The following is a 20,000-nucleotide window of genomic DNA, read 5'->3' as shown; positions in this document are numbered from 1 at the left end:
TACTACTATCAAGTTGGGCTAAATTTTTAATTGCAAATTTGTGTAACTTTATTAGTTAGCAACATTTGTGTTTTACTAAATCATGTGTTGTTTGATGATAACATTTTAATAGATATATGGTTTTTTTTTTATTTCTGGATATAGACATGCCTAAACCTCCAAAAGAAGACATTTATATCTTACCGGATGAATACAGATTCAAAGCACGAAGCCGGCGATCTCTCACTAAACTTTCAAAGAATGAACCTTTAAATGTGGAAACTCTAGTGGTTGTTGACAAAAAGATGATGCAAAATCATGGTCATGAAAACATAACAACCTACGTGTTAACAATACTCAATATGGTACGATAGCACTTCTTGTTCAGACCTATTGGGTAAATACTTTTTGGCATTATGCTTTACCTGTGGTAGATAGATAAATCTAAATTGTAAAAGCACAATGGTAAGAGATCATCTAAAATATGCAGTAGTATAACAGATTATGTCAAACTGCTAAAAAAGTATGAAAACTAGAGCGCAATTATAGGACCCAGTTATATAAAGCTCTCTATGCTTGTTCGATTCTTTAGGAAATCTCTAAAGTATTATGAAGCCCCTTCTGAAATTCTATAAAGGTAACTTTTTAGCTTGAGAAAAGTGTGTCTCTCAAAGGGCTGTTTCTTACATTTAAAGGGACATGAAACCCATTTTGTTTTCATGATTCAGATAGAGCATTCAATTTTAAACAACATTTCAATTTACGTCTGTAAATCAATTTTGCTTCATTCTCTTGGTGTTCTTAATTAAAGGAGCAGCAATGCACTATTGAGAGGTAGCTGAACACATCAGTAAGCCAAAGATAAGAGGTATATATGTGCAGCGACCAATCAGCAGCTAGCTCCCAGCTATCTATGTTTATTTATGTATTCTTTTTAAAAGAATACCAAGAGAACAAAGCAAATTAGATAATAAAAGTAAATTGGAAAGTTTTTTAAAATTGTATATTCTGTCTGAATCCTGAAATACATTTTTTGAGTTTCTTGTCACTTTAAGTATGTGAAGAAGATGCATTTGTCTTATTATATATAGTGCTGCTGTATATAGGGATCACAAACAATTGTAATTTAAAAATAGCATGAAACAAATGAAACATATTAAAATAAAAAGACACAGTCAAGAACTGTATTGTTAAAGCACATTTAAATTTGTGCAAACATCATATTTTATGGATAAATTAAGATTTGTTTAGAAATTATGCCCCAAAAGCCCTATTTAATGCACACAGTAGAAATTGTGATACAACTATACTGCAGATGTAAAAAAATAAAATAAGGAAGAAATTGAAAGCATATTGTTTTCCTTATTGCAAAAATTAGTTTCCCTGCCTAGTAGGCTAAACAGGGGTGTTCCATAATTGTACCTTAAAGTTCCCACCAGGTCTGGCATATTCTCTAAATGTCCCCCTTCTACAGATCTCCCTGTTTGTAAGCTACTATGGACTCAATTTATTAAGCTGGGGCGGACAGGGGCGTACATATGCGCCCCTGTTCATCCCAGCTCGCTTCTGGCGGGCAGCAATCTGCTGCTGAAATTTAAGATTGCACACAAGCGCTATTTTGCGATTGCACACAGACAATTATGCGCGGGCAGGAGCTGTCAATCCCCCAGGTCGGATGAGACTGGGGAAATTGAAATTCCTCACTTAAGATTGGGAGAAGAGACTAGGAAGCAGCGGTCTGATGACCGCTGCTTGTTACATACTTGACTGCAGGTTCTCTTGTGAGAACCTGCAGTCGTAGCGAGGGAAAGCCTTTGATAAATTGAGCCCTATATGCCAAAAACAGGTTATTCTGGTATGTATTGGCTGCAGTATTTAATATTAAAAATGTTAAATAAATAATTAAATTGAATTTTAGATAAATCAGCCCTTAGTTTGAAATTCCAACATTTCATTATAAAATACAACTATGCAAGGAAGTAATAACCCCTTCACTACCGGGACTTTCAGAGAAAAACTTGCCCAAAATACCTGTCAGGGATATCGGTATCAATCCGGAATCGACCCAAAGGCTAGTATAAACTAAAACACACACACTAGCACACTGAGTAAAATCCAGGACGTGACCCACAACTGTGACAGATAACAAGGAACCACAGGAGGATAAAAAAAAAGTAACGGGTACTCACTCTACTGGTCTGGCAGGTAAGAGACTGAGTCATGCAGGCAATGGTCTGGTAACTTTCAGGCAGATTTGGGGTTAAGCAGAGTCAGGCAGGCAAAGGTCCGGTAACTTTCAGGCAGATTTGGGGTTAAGCAGAGGCAGAGTCAGGCAGGCAAAGGTCTGGTAACTTTCAGGGAGATTTGGGGTTAAGCATAGGCAGAGTCAGGAAGGAAAATGTCCGGTAACTTTCAGGCAGATTTGGGGTTAAGCAGAGTCAGGCAGGCAAAGGTCCGGTAACAAGGAAAGTACTCACTATACATCAGAAAAAGGAGCCAGCAACGGAACAAAGTCAAACAAACAGGCCTCCAATCTCCAAAACACCAGGTGGATATAGGCCGGCTGAAGTCATTAGTGAGGGACAGCCATGAATGCTAGGCAGTGTGACGCTACAGCAAAGATTTCAGGAAGCTGTAGCAGAGTGGCTCATTGAGCCGTGTCAATACCTGAGAATTCACTCCATTTAACCAGAAATAAAGCCTTGTTTTTCTTTTATTTACCTGTCAAAACTATATATATATATTTTAAGTAGACAACCCAAGGTATTGATCTAGGCCTATTTTGGTATATTTCAGGCCACCATTTCACCGCAATCAAATACAAACTTTGGGTTTCTTACTGAAATTATTTACATACTGCTTGTGCAATCAAGGCACAAATGGTTAAAAATTAATCTCTGGGATCACCTTTGTTCAGAAATAGCAGACATATATGGCTTTGCAATTGCTTTTCAGTAATTAGAAGGCCACTAATTGCAGCTACGCAGCACACTTCTATTATTCCCAACAGTGAAGGGGTTGATTAGGAAGCTTGTAAGGTTAATTTTAGCTTTAGTGTAGATATTACCCTCCCACCTGACACTTCCTACCCCCTTATCCCTCTAAAACAGCTTTCTTCCCTCCCCCACCCACCACTTGTCACCTCCATCTTAAAAACTGGCAGACAGTCTTCCAATACAAAATTTTAAACTTTTTTTAAATATTTTTCCCCCCAACCTCCATGATCCCCCACAAACTGCTCTCTAACCCTCCCCCCTCAAACTACTGCCGCCATCTTAGGTACTGGCAGCTTTCTGCCAGTACCTATAAACACCCTTTTTTTTAAATTTTTATATTTTTTCTTTTAAATTTTCTTTATTTCTGTAGTGTTGTGGTCCTACCACTTCCCCCCCCTCCCGCAATTGCTGTTTAGTAACCCCCCGCACCCCCAAATCCCTTTTCTGTAGTGTAGCTGCCCCATCCCTCCCTGTCCCTTTAAAAAAAAAATCTGTAATGTACGGCACTCCCACTCCCACCCCTCCCACTGCTGCTGAGCCGCCCACACCTCTGCCGGCACCAGCAATGATCATTGCAGACGGTAACACACACAGTGTCACCGTTTTTAACTATGAGGCATCTGCCCTCATATGAACCAGAGCACTGATAGCGCTCCGGTTCCATATGCAGCAGATGCCTGGAACTTCAAGAACTCCAGCTCTCGGCTGTAACTTAACAGCCAAGACTACTGGATCTTCCCAAAGCTCAGTCATATATATATACGCCTTGCGGTACAATAGGCAAAGTACCGTAAGCTGTATATATATATATATATATATATATATATATATATATATATATATATACATCTATTTGGGTGAAGGGGTTAAAGGAACATGAAACCCCAATTTTTCTTTCACGATTCAGACAGAGCGTACAGTTTTAAACAACTTTCCAACTTACTTATATTATCTACTCTGCTTCATTTTCTTGGCTTTCTCTTTTGAAATGCATACCTAGGTAGGCTCAGGAGGAACAATGCACTATTTGAATCTAGCTGCTCCTTCAACCAAGGACAACAAGAGAATGAAGCACAGTTGATAATAGAAGTAAATTGGAAACTTGTAAAAATGATCTGTCCTATCTGAATCATGAAATAATACATTTGGGTTTCATGTGTTTTTAAAAGGACATTAAAACCAATTTTTTTCTTTCATAATTCAGATAGTGTATGTGATTTTAAACAACTTTTCATTTTACTTCTATATCCAGTTTATACCTAGGTAGGCTCAGAAGCTGCTTATTGGTGGCTGCACATATATGCCTCATCTTATTGTCTCACTCAATGTGTTAACTAGCTCCCAGTAATGCATTGTTGCATCTTTAACAAAGGACAACAATAGACTGAGGCAAATTAGATAATAGAAGTAAACTGAAAAAAATGTTTAAATGGTATTCTCTGTCTGAATCATGAAAGAAACATTTTGGGTTTCATATCCCATTAATTAATCTTCCACTAGAGAGTTAAAATTAGGTAGAAAACAGAAACTTTATATTAGAGTTTTTACATCAGTCTTTTTCCCAGTTTATCAGCAGTTAGAAATGTGTATATGTGTTTACATTTTTCCAGCCTTTCTATTCTAGTTTATGTAAAATAACTATATTAATATGGTAATATATTGCATAAGCAAAAGGTAGGATTTAGGCCTATACACACATTTTGTCTGTTTAGAAAGGTCTATTGGTTCAAGTTTCCCCATAATAATGTTCTATAGATCCCAGTTCCCATTAAAAAAATGTTCTATTGATTCCATTTCCCCCCTTATAATGGCCGGTTAATTCCAGTTTTCCCATAATAAGGGTCTATTGATCTTTGCCAGCGGTAATCAATTTGGAGTTCTTTCTTTTTCTTTTTTTAAAGGGAGTTCCTCTCCTGGATAAAACTAGTTTCAGTTCTCATGCTTCTGGAGGTGCGTCCTTGTCGTCCTATAGGAGTTGTCTTTATCAGCTAATGAGCCATCAATCTCCATTGAAATAAAATATTTTTATTATTTATTTCTACTCTTTTTTTTTTTTTTGCTAAATATCAGCCAGCCATAGTTAGTTTTATAATTCAAGCAGAGTGTATAATGTTACCTTTGATAAAACTTAACTCCTTCCCACAAAATCATACTGATGTAGCCTCTAGAGCGTGCACACGCAATGAGTGCTAAGTTGCAGCAATGTTTACAACAATGTTTTTATTAATGCTATACATGTAGTGTTCCAGATGTACATAGTCAAGAGTCTACCTCAGTATTGTCTCATGGAATGTATATAAATTTGATCTGACTTTCATGTCATTTTAAATTAGTTATTGAGATATAAGTTTTATACATTCTTTGTTTTTAAAGAGTTCATAAGTAAAGGCCAAGATTACATTTTATTAAAGCAGTATACAACATAAACTAGTGTTAACCTCATATTATTTGTGTTTTTCTTAGGTGTCTGCATTGTTCAAGGATGGAACAATAGGAGGAAATATTAATATAGCAATTGTTGGCCTTATTCTTCTGGAAGATGAACAGGTAATAGACTTAATATTTAAAAACAGTGGTACAGATAATTTAATTTAATTTAGATAGATATATGATAGATAAAAAAAGAGACAGACAGCAAGATGGGTAGATGAGATAGATAAATAGATAGATGGATAGATAAAATGGATAGATCACACAGACAGAATGGGTAGATATACTCACAGATACATAAGAAATATAGAGAAAAACAGATAGACAAATAGATATGGATAGATATATAGATGGATAGGCGGACAGATGGAAAAGTTCCAGTATCAGTAGCGCTACCAAAACAAACAGTGCTATATTTCTCCAGAGCAATAAAACCCATGTGTGGGTATTATTTATTTGCTCATTTTAATGTGTGATATTTTGGGTGATATAATCCATCTTCTTTAATGCACAAAATACTGTGTGCCCCCACCACATTTGAGAATATAAAGCAAATTCAGTTTGTCTATTGGTTATAAAGCAATGTGCGAGCCTTTCACTGACCTTACAGGCATTCCTGAGGCAGAAACTTATACTGTTGTAGTTTTACCCTGGAGGCAACTAGAGTTTGCTGGGAAAACTGCAGAGATTACAGCTGCAATGAACAACCACAGTGAAGATAATTTTCTTCTTAGTGGCAAAATATTAGTATTTATTCTCTCCATATAAGGAATACATATTTCTTCTTTGACAATATATACATTGAACAACCACGTGCATTTCAAGGGATACTAAACATATTACAAATATAAAAAGAAAGAGAAGCAATCTGTCGGGAATGAACAACAGCTCAGTGACTTGTTATATGGCCTGGTTACCACCTGGGATTAGCTTCTTTTAGCCCAATTGTGCTTTTCACAGAGAAGAACTTTCCTGAAGTACATCAGTGGGATTTTGCCTAACAAGGTCAGTCCAGCCTCAATATACCAGGCAATTCTCTTCTAAATAAAGTAAAGGGCAACCCCAGACTATCGATTCGGCCTCCTTTGAGCCTCGTCAGTTAAGTGCAGTCATATCCATTTAAGCACATTGGGCAAGGAGTCCATGTCTGGTTTACCACATCACCCTTACATTCCTGAGGGTCATAATACAAACAGAATGAGAAGCAGTCTGCCAGTAACAAATAACAGCTCAGTGGCTTGTTCTATGGCCTGGTTACTGCCTGGGAGTAGCTTCTTTTAGCCCAATTGTGCTTTTCACAGAGGAAAACTTTCCTCAAGTATATCAGTCTGAGCCCGCCTAATAAGGTCAGCCCAGCATCAATATACCAGGCAATTCTCCTCTGAATAAGGGAAAGGGCAACCCCAGATGATCATTCTGGCCTCCTTTTGTAATAACAAGACATTTCTGCTTTCATGCTATAGAATACCATATAGGTCAAGATTAAACATTTTAAAAAAAGAATAACTTTGTTTGCCAAAATAGTTTTTCAGTAGACAAACTCCACCTACCTTTTACCTTATAATGACTAAAGCTAGCCTTGTCTACTTCAGTAATAAGACTGGAGTGGCTCTTCCAAATGTTAGCTAAAAGTGCATTGTTTAGCAGTTATATGCTAAAGCAAATTAGGGACATGTATGTATCAGGGTTAGCCTTGATAAGTCTGCAGTATGTATTTCCAGATCCCAGAATCCATACGTTTCAGAGTTAAATTACTTGAAAGGAGGATGAGAATAAATAAGGAAGTATAAAGTATATTGTATAACTAAACATTTTATATACCAATCTTAAGGTGTTTACGGTTCTCCTTCTGTTCTTTTTTGATATTTTACACAAATTGTAGCATAAAAAAAAATTACCTGATTTTCTTAAATTTTCCATAAATTAGGATGGCTCATAAAATGTTTTCTAGCTTTTTATTGTGGAGGAAACATCTGCAATGGTTTGTCGATGTTTTAAACTTTTCTTTTGTTGATAGCGGTTGCAATCAACACAGCAAAAAAAAATAAAAAAAAATTGGCACAGAACTATAATACGATCAGATCAACTGTGATGAGAACAATGTACTATGTTTTAAGACAGTTTGAGAGAAAAGTGATGATAGTTCAAACTATTTGCTTTATACTGTCATGGAATCCTTTACCCTCATTTAACCTTTGTAATGCCACTAGTCAGTCATGCAGTAAAAATGTAATTAATATTTCTGCAACATGATGGATGTATCACTATGGAAACGTGTAGGTCAATAATCCTCATTTTTGCTCAAGAATAACTTCACACAGGCACCCAGTACTGCAGATCCATTACAAATTTGTTTTAATGGCTCAGACTTTACGTCCCACAGGAGAGTCCTTGGGCTCAGACAACTTTATCATAATTTTTACCATAATGTCTTACTACTTGTGCTTAAACAATCAGTGCTTCTATGACAGTTTAATTATTTTCCTTTTAAAAACATTTTTTTTAATAGCTGGATGTTATCCAGCCTCCAATGAACAGGATAGACTATCTTTTGATCAAACACCTGTGTTAACTTTAATTAATGCAATTTTCTCTGAAATCACTCAGCAAAGAATTCAAGGTATGCTACATTTCTGGTGAAAGCATATCCTTAACGAGAGTGTAGAATTTCTACATATTGTAGCCAGGACTGGACCATTTGCTGTTTCTCAGTGTTATAGATAATTACACTGATTTTAATTAGCTGATACCAGCCCCCTTCTTTATCACCTGAGAAATATAATTATCTGAATTAAATACTTAAAGGGACACTGAACCCAATTTTTTTCTTTCGCGATTCAGATAGAGCATGCAATTTTAAGCAACTTTCTAATTTACTTCTATTATCAATGTTTCTTCGTTCTCTTGCTGTCTTTATTTGAAAAAGAAGGCATCTAAGCTTTTTTTTGAGTTCAGAACTCTGGATAGCACTTTTTTTTATTGGTGGATGAATTTATCCACCAATCAGCAAGGACTACCCAGGTTGTTCACCAAAATGGGCCGGCATCTAAATTTACATTCTTGCATTTCAAATAAAGATACCAAGAGAATGAAGAAAATTTGATAATAGGAGTAAATTAGAAAGTTGCTTAAAATTTCATGCTCTATCTGAATCCCGAAAGAAAAAAATTGGGTTCAGTGTCCCTTTAAGTTGAAATCACAGCAGCTAAAGTTTTAGCAGTGATAGTTATTTGGGTATTTTTCACTGACCAAGCAACTCAACTACCCTCTCTCTATTAAACCTATCAACATTGAGTGCTATGTCTTAACTGTTTCATATACCCTCATTAAATGTATACAAATTAAGATTGAGAGAAAGAGTGGTACTGGAGATGTATCATATAAACACACATGGGTGTCGTTCACAGGGGGGCAAGATAAGGCAAATATTCTCCCCCTTCCCCCCTTGGCCTTTATACATGGTCTGTAAAGTAGACTGTAAATTGGTCCCCATGCAACATATAGAGGTAGGAACCCCATTTTGAAAAGGAAGGCGTCTGCTACTACTTGTTAATGTAACTTAATCCATATGTCACCAATTCATAATTAAATCCATACACCCATGAGACTACTAACGTAAAGGGCCATAAAACACCACATTTTTCTTGCTTGTCTGAGTAAACTAAAGTAAAAAATAAAATCGGTTATGATTCAGATAGAGCATACCATTTTAAATACCTTTCCAATTTACTTTTATTAAAATGATGGTAAATCCTAGCATTTTTAAACACTAGGATTTACTACTGCTAGAAATAAACGGGACGTTTAGTTATGAAGTATAAAAAACCCTGAATGCTGAAATTCCTTTTTTTGCAGTGAGTTTATGCCGAGCTGAGTGCCTCCAGCTGCCCACGGCATAACACTATTTCCTCAATGAGGTGATGTTATCACCTCTTAGCCAATAGCAAGCTAGCCATCCGTCATAATGCTGATTGGCCTGCAGGCTATTGGCTAAGAGGTGGAAACTTCACCTAATTGAAAAAAACAGCGTTTTGCTGTGGGTGGCTGGAGGCGCTCAGCTTGGCATAAACTCAATGCAAATAAAGGAAGTTTTTTATACTTCATGACTGAAAGTCCCCTTTATTTGTAGCACTGGTAAATCCTAGTGTTTTAAAAATGCTAGGATTTACAATCACTTTAGCTAATTTTCTTAATTTTCTTGGTAAGCAGCTATACACGACTGGGAGTTAGCTGAACACATTTGGTGAGTCGATGACAATATAGCCTATATGTACAACCACCAATTAGCAGCTAGATTCCGTAGTACATTGCTGCTCCTGTGCCAACCTAGATACCAAGAGAACAAAGCAAATTAGGTAACAAATTAATCAGGAAGTTTACAATTACATAATATACCCGAATCCTAATATTTTTAATTTTTACTTTAGTGTACTCAGGCAAGCAGCTAATAAGAGCACATTCTATTCAAAGGCATGCAGGAACACACTTTCAATTAGGCTGGACTTTCTCTCCCTCCTGTTCTCCACTGGAATATTATATATATCTGCTGCTGATTACATATAGCTTTTCTATAGTCAATAATGCAGTATAGGTGTCAGTCTCCACCAGCAAAAGCTATTATTTAATGTTAAAGAAAATGAGCTATTTATAGATAATGTAATAGACTCTAGCATATATCTATATGGATCATGGGGAACACATTAAAAGGGAGAAAAATGTTACAGAACAATGCCCCTTTAAAAGAAATGTTTCTTTCCGATAGTCAAATGACACACTTGATAACACATAACATCTTTTCCAGCCTCACCAGTCTCTCCAGATTCTCATGTACTTATTTTATTCTGCAGAACCCATTCTCTGTAGCTCACTCCTCTCTCTTGTTGGCTAAATGGAGTAAGCTAGATACAGATAAAAGTGGAGAGAATATTGAGGGTTCTGACAACAGTTTTGGTTTTAGCTTGTAAGAACAAAGGTGCAAAACAAGCCTGAATCTGACATTCTACTGTGATGCAGACAGATCAATAGCCCCAGAATGCACTGCACTGGGCAACATATTTAATACTAATTTTTAACTGGGGCTCTGATCAGTTAGGTTTGGAGCTTCCAGGTTGAATGTGGCCTAAAATAGTTTTAAAACATATTAATAAATAATAATTTATTGAAATCTTTGGGTTGCAAAATATTGGAGCAGGGTAGTTAACAAATATCTAGGATATTCACAGAACTAAACTAATTAAGCCTACACAGGAAAATGGGCATATCAAATAATGAACAGTTTCTTCAGTGTATCTTCATATAGGAAAAGATTAGACTTCTTAATTAACTTTAGCTGAACACATTGGTTTGTCACCTCTAACATCTCTCATGTCTTTGGAGCAGCCTGGGCTGGTGATCGATCATCATGCTGACCACACGTTGAGCAGTTTCTGTCAGTGGCAATCTGGTCTGATGGGCAAAGATGGCAGCCGCCATGATCATGCTATACTACTCACTGGTTTGGACATATGTTCCTGGAAGAATGAGCCCTGTGATACTTTAGGTGAGATGCCAAGTCCAGTTTTAATCTAATTAACAGCAACGATAGGCACTTTATAAGTAATATCTAATACATATTTTAAGTTTTATGTCTTGTTAAAAGGATATGAAACCCAGTTTGTTTATTTTATGATTCAGAACTACTTCTATGATCAATTTGCTTTATTCCTTTGGTATCTTTTGTTGAAGGAGCAGCAATACATGTCTGGGAACTAACTTAAAGTGATAAGAAAGTCAAAATTAAACTAGCATGATTCTGATAGAACATGTAATTTTAAGACACTTTTAAATTCACTTCTATTTTCAATTGTGCTTTGTTCTCTTAGTATCCCTTGTTGAAAAACATACACACATATTCTACACTAGTGGGTGCTAGCTGCTGATTGGTGCCAGTGTTCTTTCAGCAAAGGATAACAAGAGAATGAAGCAAATTTGATTACAGAAGTAAGTTTTAAAGTTCCATCCAAATCACAAAATAAAATGTTGGAGTTTCTTGTCCCTTTAATACATAGGTAAACCATTGACAATATGTATACGTGTGCAGCCACCAATCAGCAGTTAGCTCCCAGCTCCTGAACCTACCTAGGTATACTTTTAACAAAGGATATAGAGAGGTCTAAGAAAATTAGATAATTGTTTGCGATATCTGAATAAGTATTTCTTTACATTTTAAAAATAGTGTTGAGTCCATGGCCTCTATTTAACATGCTGTCTACTTTCCTGCAATATGCTCGCCTAAGCTCGCCTAACATCGCCACCGCAGACCTGAATACGTTCGCCAAGTTTATCAAGAAAGCTGTCAAAAATCTGCGCACCAAGTACGGTGCGATGAGCAGCGGACTGTTGTTAACTAACAGTCATCGATCTTGTTGCTCATCAGCTTATTCGCAGCTTTCTTGCTATACTGTCACTAAGCACCCACACTATACTATACTGTTTTACCCCCTATACCGCCGCTCCCGGAGCCCCCCGCAACTAAATAAACTTATTAACCCCTAAACCGCTGTTCCCAGACCCCGCCGCAACTCTAATAAATATATTAACCCCTAAACCGCCGCTCCCGGACCCCGCCGCAACTCTAATAAATATATTAACCCTAAACCGCCACTCCCGGACCCCCGCCGCCACCTACATTATACCTATTAACCCCTAATCTGCCGCCCCTACATAAAGTTATTAACCCCTATCCTGCTGATCCTGGACCCCACTGCAACGAAATACATTGTTTAACCCCTAAACCGCCGCACCCGGAGCCCGCCGCCACCTACATTACATTTATTAACCCCTAATCTGCCCCCCCTACACCGCGGCCACTATATTAAATGAATTAACCCCTAAACCTAAGTCTAACCCTAACACCCCCCTAACTTAAATATAATTTAAATACATCTAAATAAATTTAAAATTATTACCTAAATTATTCCTATTTAAAACTAAATACTTACCTATAAAATAAACCCAAAGATAAGACGCGGAGCCATCCTCTTCAAACGATGTCCTAACACTGAATGACGGTTCCTTTAAATGACGTCATCCAAGATGGCGTCCCTTGAATTCCGGTTGGCTGATAGGATTCTATCAGCCAATCGGAATTAAGGTAGAAAAAATCCGATTGGCTGATGCAATCCAATAGGATTGACCTTGCATTCTATTGGCTGATCGGATTTTTCCTACCTTAATTCCGATTGGCTGATAGAATCGGAATTCAAGGGACGCCATCTTGGATGACGTCATTTAAAGGAACCGTCATTCAGTGTTAGGACGTCATTTGAAGAGGATGGCTCCGCGTCGGCTGGATTGAAGATGGACCCGCTCCACTCCAGATGAAGATAGAAGATGCCGCTTGGATGAAGGCTTCTGCCACTTGGAGGACCTCTTCTGCCCGGATTCGATGAAGACTTCTGGCCAGATCAGATGAAGACTTCTGCCCGGCTGGGTGAAGACGGCTCAAGGTAGGGTGATCTTCAAGGGGGTAGTGTTAGTTTTTTTTAAGGGTGGTTTGGGTGGGTTTTAGAGTAGGGTTGGGTGTGTGGGTGGTGGGTTTTAATTTGGAGGTTGTATTTCTTTTTTTTTTCAGGTAAAAGAACTGATTACTTTGGGGCAATGCCCCGCAAAAGGCCCTTTTAAGGGATATTTGTAATTTAGTTTAGGGTAGGGAATTTTATTATTTTGGGGGGCTTTTTTATTTTATTAGGGGGCTTAGATTAGGTGTAATTAGTTTAAACTTCTTGTAATTTTTTTTATTTTCTGTAATTTAGTGGGGGGGTTGTACTTTAGTTAATTTTATTTAATGTTATTTAATTGTAGTTAATTAATTTAATTTATTTAATGATAGTGTAGTGTTAGGTGTAATTGTAACTTAGGTTAGGATTTATTTTACAGGTAATTTTGTATTTATTTTAGCTAGGGAGTTATTAAATAGTTAATAACGATTTAATAACTATTGTACCTAGTTAAAATAAATACAAAGTTGCCTGTAAAATAAAAATAAACCCTAAGCTAGCTACAATGTAACTATTAGTTATATTGTAGCTATCTTAGGGTTTATTTTATAGTTAAGTATTTAGTTTTAAATAGGAATAATTTAGTTATTAATAGTAATTTTATTTAGATTTATTTAAATTATATTTAAGTTAGAGGGGGTTAAGGTTAGACTTAGGTTTAGGGTTTAATAACTTTAATATAGTGGCGGAGGTGTATGGGGGGCAGGATAGGGGTTAATATGTATAATGTTGGTGGCAGCGGTGTAGGGGGACAGGATAGGGGTTAATATGTATAATGTAGGTGGCGGCGGGGTCCGGGAGGGGTGGTTTAGGGGTTAAACAATTTATTTAGTTGCGGCGGGGTTTGGGAGCGGCGTTTTGAGGTTAAACATTTTATTTTGTTGCGGCAGGGTCCGGGAGCGGCGGTTTAGGGGTTAAACTATTTATTTAGTTGCGGCGGGGTCTGGGAGCAGCGGTTTAGGGGTTAATAAGTATAAAGTAGGTGGCGGCGGTGTAGGGGGGGCAGATTAGGGGTGTTTAGACTCGGGGTACATGTTAAGTTGTTAGGTGCTGACATTTCCCATAGAAATCAATGGGATATCGGGCAGCAGCGAACATGAGCTTTCGCTACTGTCAAACTCCCATTGATTCCTATGGGATCCACCGCCTCCAGGGCGGCGGATTGAAAACCAGGTACGCTGGGCCGGAATAGTGGCGAGCATACCAGGTTGTTCTTTGATAACTTCCAAAAGTAGTCAGATTGTGCCGAACTTGCGTTCGGAACATCTGGAGTGACGTAGCCATCGATCTGTGTCGGACTGAGTCCGGCGGATCGTATGTTACGTCACTAGGTTCTTCTTTTGCCGGTCTGTAGGGCTTGATAACTATGGCGAATCAGCCTCGCCACAAATAAGCTGCGGAATTCCAGCGTATTTGCGGTTGACGGCTTGATAAATAGAGGCCTACATGTTTTGTCTTCAAGTTTTTTATTGTTATCTTTTATTTATAACCCACCAACATGTTACACAGCACTGTGAAATGGAAGCTCTGTAACAGATTATTGTCATTTATATGAAAGAAAAATATGCATATGTTAGAAAATATTTTTTTGCATAAAATATGGCTTAAACAGACAGGAAACAAAAAAATCTTAAATGATAAATATTTAATATTAATACAAATTTTTATATATTTTTAACTTTAAACTTATATTAAGAAGTTTTTTTTATCTTCTTTGTTGTATTTGTATGTTTATTAAAGTCTATGTGACCTTTAAAATATATTTCAAATTGTATTTTCACATGGATCTTTTATCTTTTAAATATACTGACCTAATCATTGAGACACATTGTCATACCATGTTAGGAATTTTAGTGCTCCTTAAAAATGCATGAATAACCAATATGTTTGCATACCATTGTTCCCGGAAAACAGTTTTGGATACACTGCCCTGACAGTATATTCAGTCTTTTCAAAACATATTATTCATAACAAAAATATATTTTGTGCTTTTTGTTTTTTGGCTTTGCCTGCTTAGGAAGTTAGATTATATCATGTCCCCTTTAAATAATATTTTCAGGGTTGATTTGCCGGGAATAAAGTACAATTTATTTATTTTTAGGACTAAGATTTTCAGTCAGGGTACTTTTAAGTGAAAATTACACAAAAAATACGGTAAAAAAAAATCTAAAATTGCCCGTTATCTGTCTTTGAGAGTAAACTCCTGATTGTTAAAGAACTTTAGCTATTCGGATTGGTTGACAGTAGACCAATGTCCAAATTAAAAAGAGAGGATTTGCTGCAGTAATACTCAGTCAGCTCTGTTTCAAACATCTGGGAATTTGTTTAATTCTATAAAGTTTTACCATAAAAGAGGGTGTCAGAGCAGGATTTATCAAAGCAATGCTCTTGAATCCCCTGATTTATTAATGGAAAGTGTGCCTAAAATTGGGCAAGTCTGACTATACATTCCCTTTACTTTGTTCGTATTCGCCGGTGCGTATAAAAAAGGGTTACATTTTGCTAGTTTTAGTTGCATTTCCTTGGGTCCACTTTAGTATTACGCCCATTTACCAAGTCATCATTTTATTTGCGCCTTTGGAGAACGCAAAGTTCTCCTACAAATACGAGCATTATAGTTCTCCATATCATGTTCATATTTATTTTTGATGGAGTACTTTCTGATTCTAGCAGGTCTATCTTTGACTAGATACATATGTCAAATATAGAATGTTAATTGACCCACAAAGAACGAAAATTGTACTAACAATTTGAATGTGTTACGGTTATAAAGGGTCATTATTATAACAAAGTTAAAGTAAAAATGTAAAAGAGAATTCTCCTTGCCCTTAGGGCTCGATTTATCAAGCTAGGGTGGTCAAGGGCGTACATATTCACTCCTGTTTGCCCCATCTCTAATTAAGCCGGAATTCAGCATTGCACATGAGCATTATTTTGCATTTGCGTGCAACCCCTGCCCACGCACAGCCAATCAAGCAAGGGTTGGATGAGACCGGGGAGATTGAAATTCTCCACCTAAGAGAATTGTGCCCATAGTGTATTACTGCATACAGACTGAATAAACCAAGAAGTTTAAAAGACACAGAGCTAGATTACAAATTTAGTGATACATTTTTATCACTCAAGAGCGCTAACTGCTCTCAAGGTAAAACATTAACCCCTTAATGACCACAGCACTTTTCCATTTTCTGTCCGTTTGGGACCAAGGCTATTTTTACATTTTTGCGGTGTTTGTGTTTAGCTGTAATTTCCCTCTTACTCATTTACTGTACCCACACATATTATATACCGTTTTTCTCGCCATTAAATTAACTTTCTAAAAATATCATTATTTTCATCATATCTTATAATTTACTATAAAATTTTTTATAAAATATGAGGAAAAAATGGAAAAAAACACACTTTTTTTAACTTTGACCCCCAAAATCTGTTACACATCTACAACCACCAAAAAGAAAACATGCTAAATAGTTTCTAAATTTTGTCCTGAGTTTAGAAATACCTAATATTTACATGTTCTTTGCTTTTTTTGAAAGCTATAGGGCCATAAATACAAGTAGCATTTTGCTATTTCCAAACTACTTTTTTTCAAAATTAGCGCTAGTTACATTGGAACACTAATATCTTTCAGGAATCCCTGAATATCAATGGACATGTATATATTTTTTTTTAGAAGACATCCCAAAGTATTGATCTAGGCCAATTTTGGTATATTTCATGCCACCATTTCACCGCCAAATGCGATCAAATACAAAAAATCGTTCACTTTTTCACAAATTTTTTCACAAACTTTCGGTTTCTCACTGAAATTATTTACAAACAGCTTGTGCAATTATGGCACAAATGGTTGTAAATGCTTCTCTGGGATCCCCTTTGTTCAGAAATAGCAGACATATATGGCTTTGGCATTGCTTTTTGGTAATTAGTAGGCCGCTAAATGCCGCTGCGCACCACACGTGTATTATGCCCAGCAGTGCAGGGGTTAATTAGGGAGCTTGTAGGGAGCTTGTATGGTTAATGTTAGCTTTAGTGTAGTGTAGTAGACAACCCAAAGTATTGATCTAGGCCCATTTTGGTATATTTCATGCCACCATTTCACCGCCAAATGCGATCAAATAAAAAAAAAAACGTTAAATTTTTCACAATTTTAGGTTTCTCACTGAAATCATTTACAAACAGCTTGTGCAATTATGGCACAAATGGTTGTAAATGCTTCTCTGGGATCCCCTTTGTTCAGAAATAGCAGATATATATGACTTTGGCGTTGCTTTCTGGTAATTAGAAGGCCGCAAAATGCTGCTGCGCATCACACGTGTATTATGGCTAGCAGTGAAGGGGTTAATTAGGAAGTTTGTAGGGAGCTTGCAGGGTTAATTTTAGCTTTAGTGTAGAGATCAGCCTCCCACCTGACACATCAGACCCCCTGATCCCTCCCAAACAGCTCCATTCCCTCCCCCACCCCACAATTGTCCCCGCCATCTTAAGTACTGGCAGAAAGTCTGCCAGTACTAAAATAAAAGCTTTTTGGGGGTTTAGGTTTTTTTAAAAAATAAAAAAATAATTCTTCTGCTGTGTAGGACCCCCCTTAGCCTCCAACCTCCCTGATCCCCCCCAAAACAGCTCTGTAACCCTTCCCTATCTGCCTTATTGGGGGCCATCTTGGGTACTGGCAGCTGTCTGCCAGTACCCAGCTTGCACAAAAAAGGGCTTTTTTTTTTTCTTTCTTAGTGTTATTTTTCTTTCTTATGTATTTTTTTTCTGTAGTGTAGCTTCCCCAAACACCCCCCCCCCCCACCACAAACCCCCACCATCTCATTGATCGTATTTTTTTTTTTATACATTTTTTGAACTGATTGCCTTTTTCTGTAGTGTAGCGGTTCCCACCCGCTCCCTCCCCGTGCACGCGCCCGCCCCCCGCCCTCCCGTGCACGCGCGCGCGTCCGTGCGCGCCCCTGGGCATCCCCGCCCACGATCCCGCCCCCCTCCACATCTCCAGGGCCATCGATGGCCGCCACCCGCCTCCCGGTACTGCTCCCACCCACCAACGAAGGAAGCCACCGATCTCCGGTGCAGAGAGGGCCACAGAGTGGCTCTCTCTGCATCGGATGGCTTCAAAAGGTTATTGCAGGATGCCTCCATATCGAGGCATCACTGCAATAACCGGAAAGCAGCTGGAAGCGAGCAGGATCGCTTCCAGCTGCTTTCCACACCGAGGACGTGCAGGGTACGTTCTCAGGCATTAACTGCCTTTTTTTTGAGGACGTACCCTGCACGTCCTCGGTCGTTAAGGGGTTAAAGGGCCACTAAACCCAAAATCTTTCTTTCATGATTCAGATATAGAATAGAAATGTAAACAACATTACAATTTACTTCCATAATTTATTTTGCTTCATTTTTTAAATATCCTTATTTGAAGAAAAAGCAATGCACATGGTGAGCCAATCACATGATGCTTCTATGTGCAGCAACCAATCAGCAGCTAGTGAGCATATCTAGATATGCTTTTCATCAAAGAATATCAAGAGAATAAAACAAATTAGATAATATAAGTAAATTAGAAAGATGTTTAACATTGTATTCTCTTTCTAAATCATAAAAGAAACAATGTGGGTGGCATGTCCCTTTAACTCCCCAAGGTTAGTGGTGATATTCCAAGTTGAAAGTAAAAAGTTAGTAAACAAGTGAAGACTCAAGCCAAAGGTGCGTTAAAAATACTTCACATTCCTGTGTTCTTCACTTAGGAGAAATGATTCTTTTTACTTTTAAATATATATTTCTATAAATATATGATGAATACTATTTTGTCAAATATATATCTATACCTATATATCAAAAGGAAAATATACAGATACACTGTATCTCTATATACAAACATTTATAGAACTATATATGTAAAAGAGTGAAGAACATATAAATTTCAAATATTTCTATAAAAACAAATTAGAATTGAGTATTAACATGTTTCAAGGTATTTGACTAGCAAGGGCTCAAATGTTTATCTATAGTTAGTGTGTGTGTTTATATGTGTGAGTGCACATACATATTTACACATATAAACACATAATTTACACTTGTATACACATATTTAAAAACAAAAAACTCTCAAGTGCCCTGTTTTCAATTATATGAGCAACAATACATAAAAAAAAGATATACGGCTGGTATGTTTAACTCAGTAGCCTTTTGAGTCCCTCATTGGAGTCACTGCCTGTTATGAAACACAGCACTGGATGCTGTGACATAGCTAGATAAAAAAAGAACAGCTAGAGAGGCGCAGAGTGTGGTAGTTAAATATCTTCAATGGTATTTTATTAAAAATACAAATACAAACTCTCACTTTTAAACCTCAAACATCTGAGGTGTGTATAAAACAACATCAAACAACAATTGAGGTCCCGTAGCGGTATGCACACGGTGAAACCCCAAAACGATACCTCTTCCTCAGTTAGAACGAACAGTCCACAATGTAAGCCAGTGGCAAGCATCTGATAGTTCCCTTGTATGTCTGAGTCAGCAGGTATAGGCGTTTAAAATAAACCGCCACACACTAAGCAAAACGATCCGAAGAATGTCGGTTCACGGATCAGCTGCTTTGTGTGATGTATAGGCGGTGGGCGTGGCCTTACGCGTTTTGTAGGGTAACTACCTACGTCATCAGAGGCTTAGTGTGTGGCGGTTTATTTTAAACACCTATACCTGTTGACTCTTACGTACCAGGGAACTATCAGACGCTTGCCACTGACTTACATCGTGGACTGTTCATTCTAACTGAGGAAGGGGTATTGTTTTGGGGTTTCACCGTGTGCATGCCGCTGCGGGACCTCAATTTTTGTTTGGTGTCTTATACATACCTCACATGTTTGAGGTTTAAAAGTGTGAGTTTGCATTTGTACTTTTAATAAAATACCATTAAAGATTTTTAACTACTACACTCAGAGGAGTCTGCACCTCACTAGCTGTTCTTTTTTGTCTACATACACGTATTTAGACAATGTTTGTGTGTGTATGAATGTATGTATGCATGTAACACATAATTACATGTGTATATATACACATA

At 37.3% G+C, this 20,000-nt stretch overlaps 1 protein-coding gene across 1 annotated transcript in view; it reads left to right on the top strand.

Annotated features, from left to right (window-relative positions):
- ADAMTS16 (ADAM metallopeptidase with thrombospondin type 1 motif 16) overlaps positions 1–20,000 on the top strand; it is a 399,543-nt gene that overhangs the window by 132,193 nt on the left and 247,350 nt on the right. Inside the window, exons 5-7 of the mRNA XM_053714402.1 lie at positions 145–344; positions 5,439–5,522; positions 10,785–10,944. Coding sequence (XP_053570377.1) covers positions 145–344; positions 5,439–5,522; positions 10,785–10,944 — 444 coding nt within the window. The remainder of the gene's footprint in view (positions 1–144; positions 345–5,438; positions 5,523–10,784; positions 10,945–20,000) is intronic.

This window comes from Bombina bombina, chromosome 5, assembly GCF_027579735.1.
Source record: "Bombina bombina isolate aBomBom1 chromosome 5, aBomBom1.pri, whole genome shotgun sequence".
Taxonomy (NCBI): domain Eukaryota; kingdom Metazoa; phylum Chordata; class Amphibia; order Anura; family Bombinatoridae; genus Bombina; species Bombina bombina.
The sequence above is the reverse complement of the archived record's forward strand: the minus strand, read 5'-3'. Positions and strand labels throughout refer to the sequence as shown.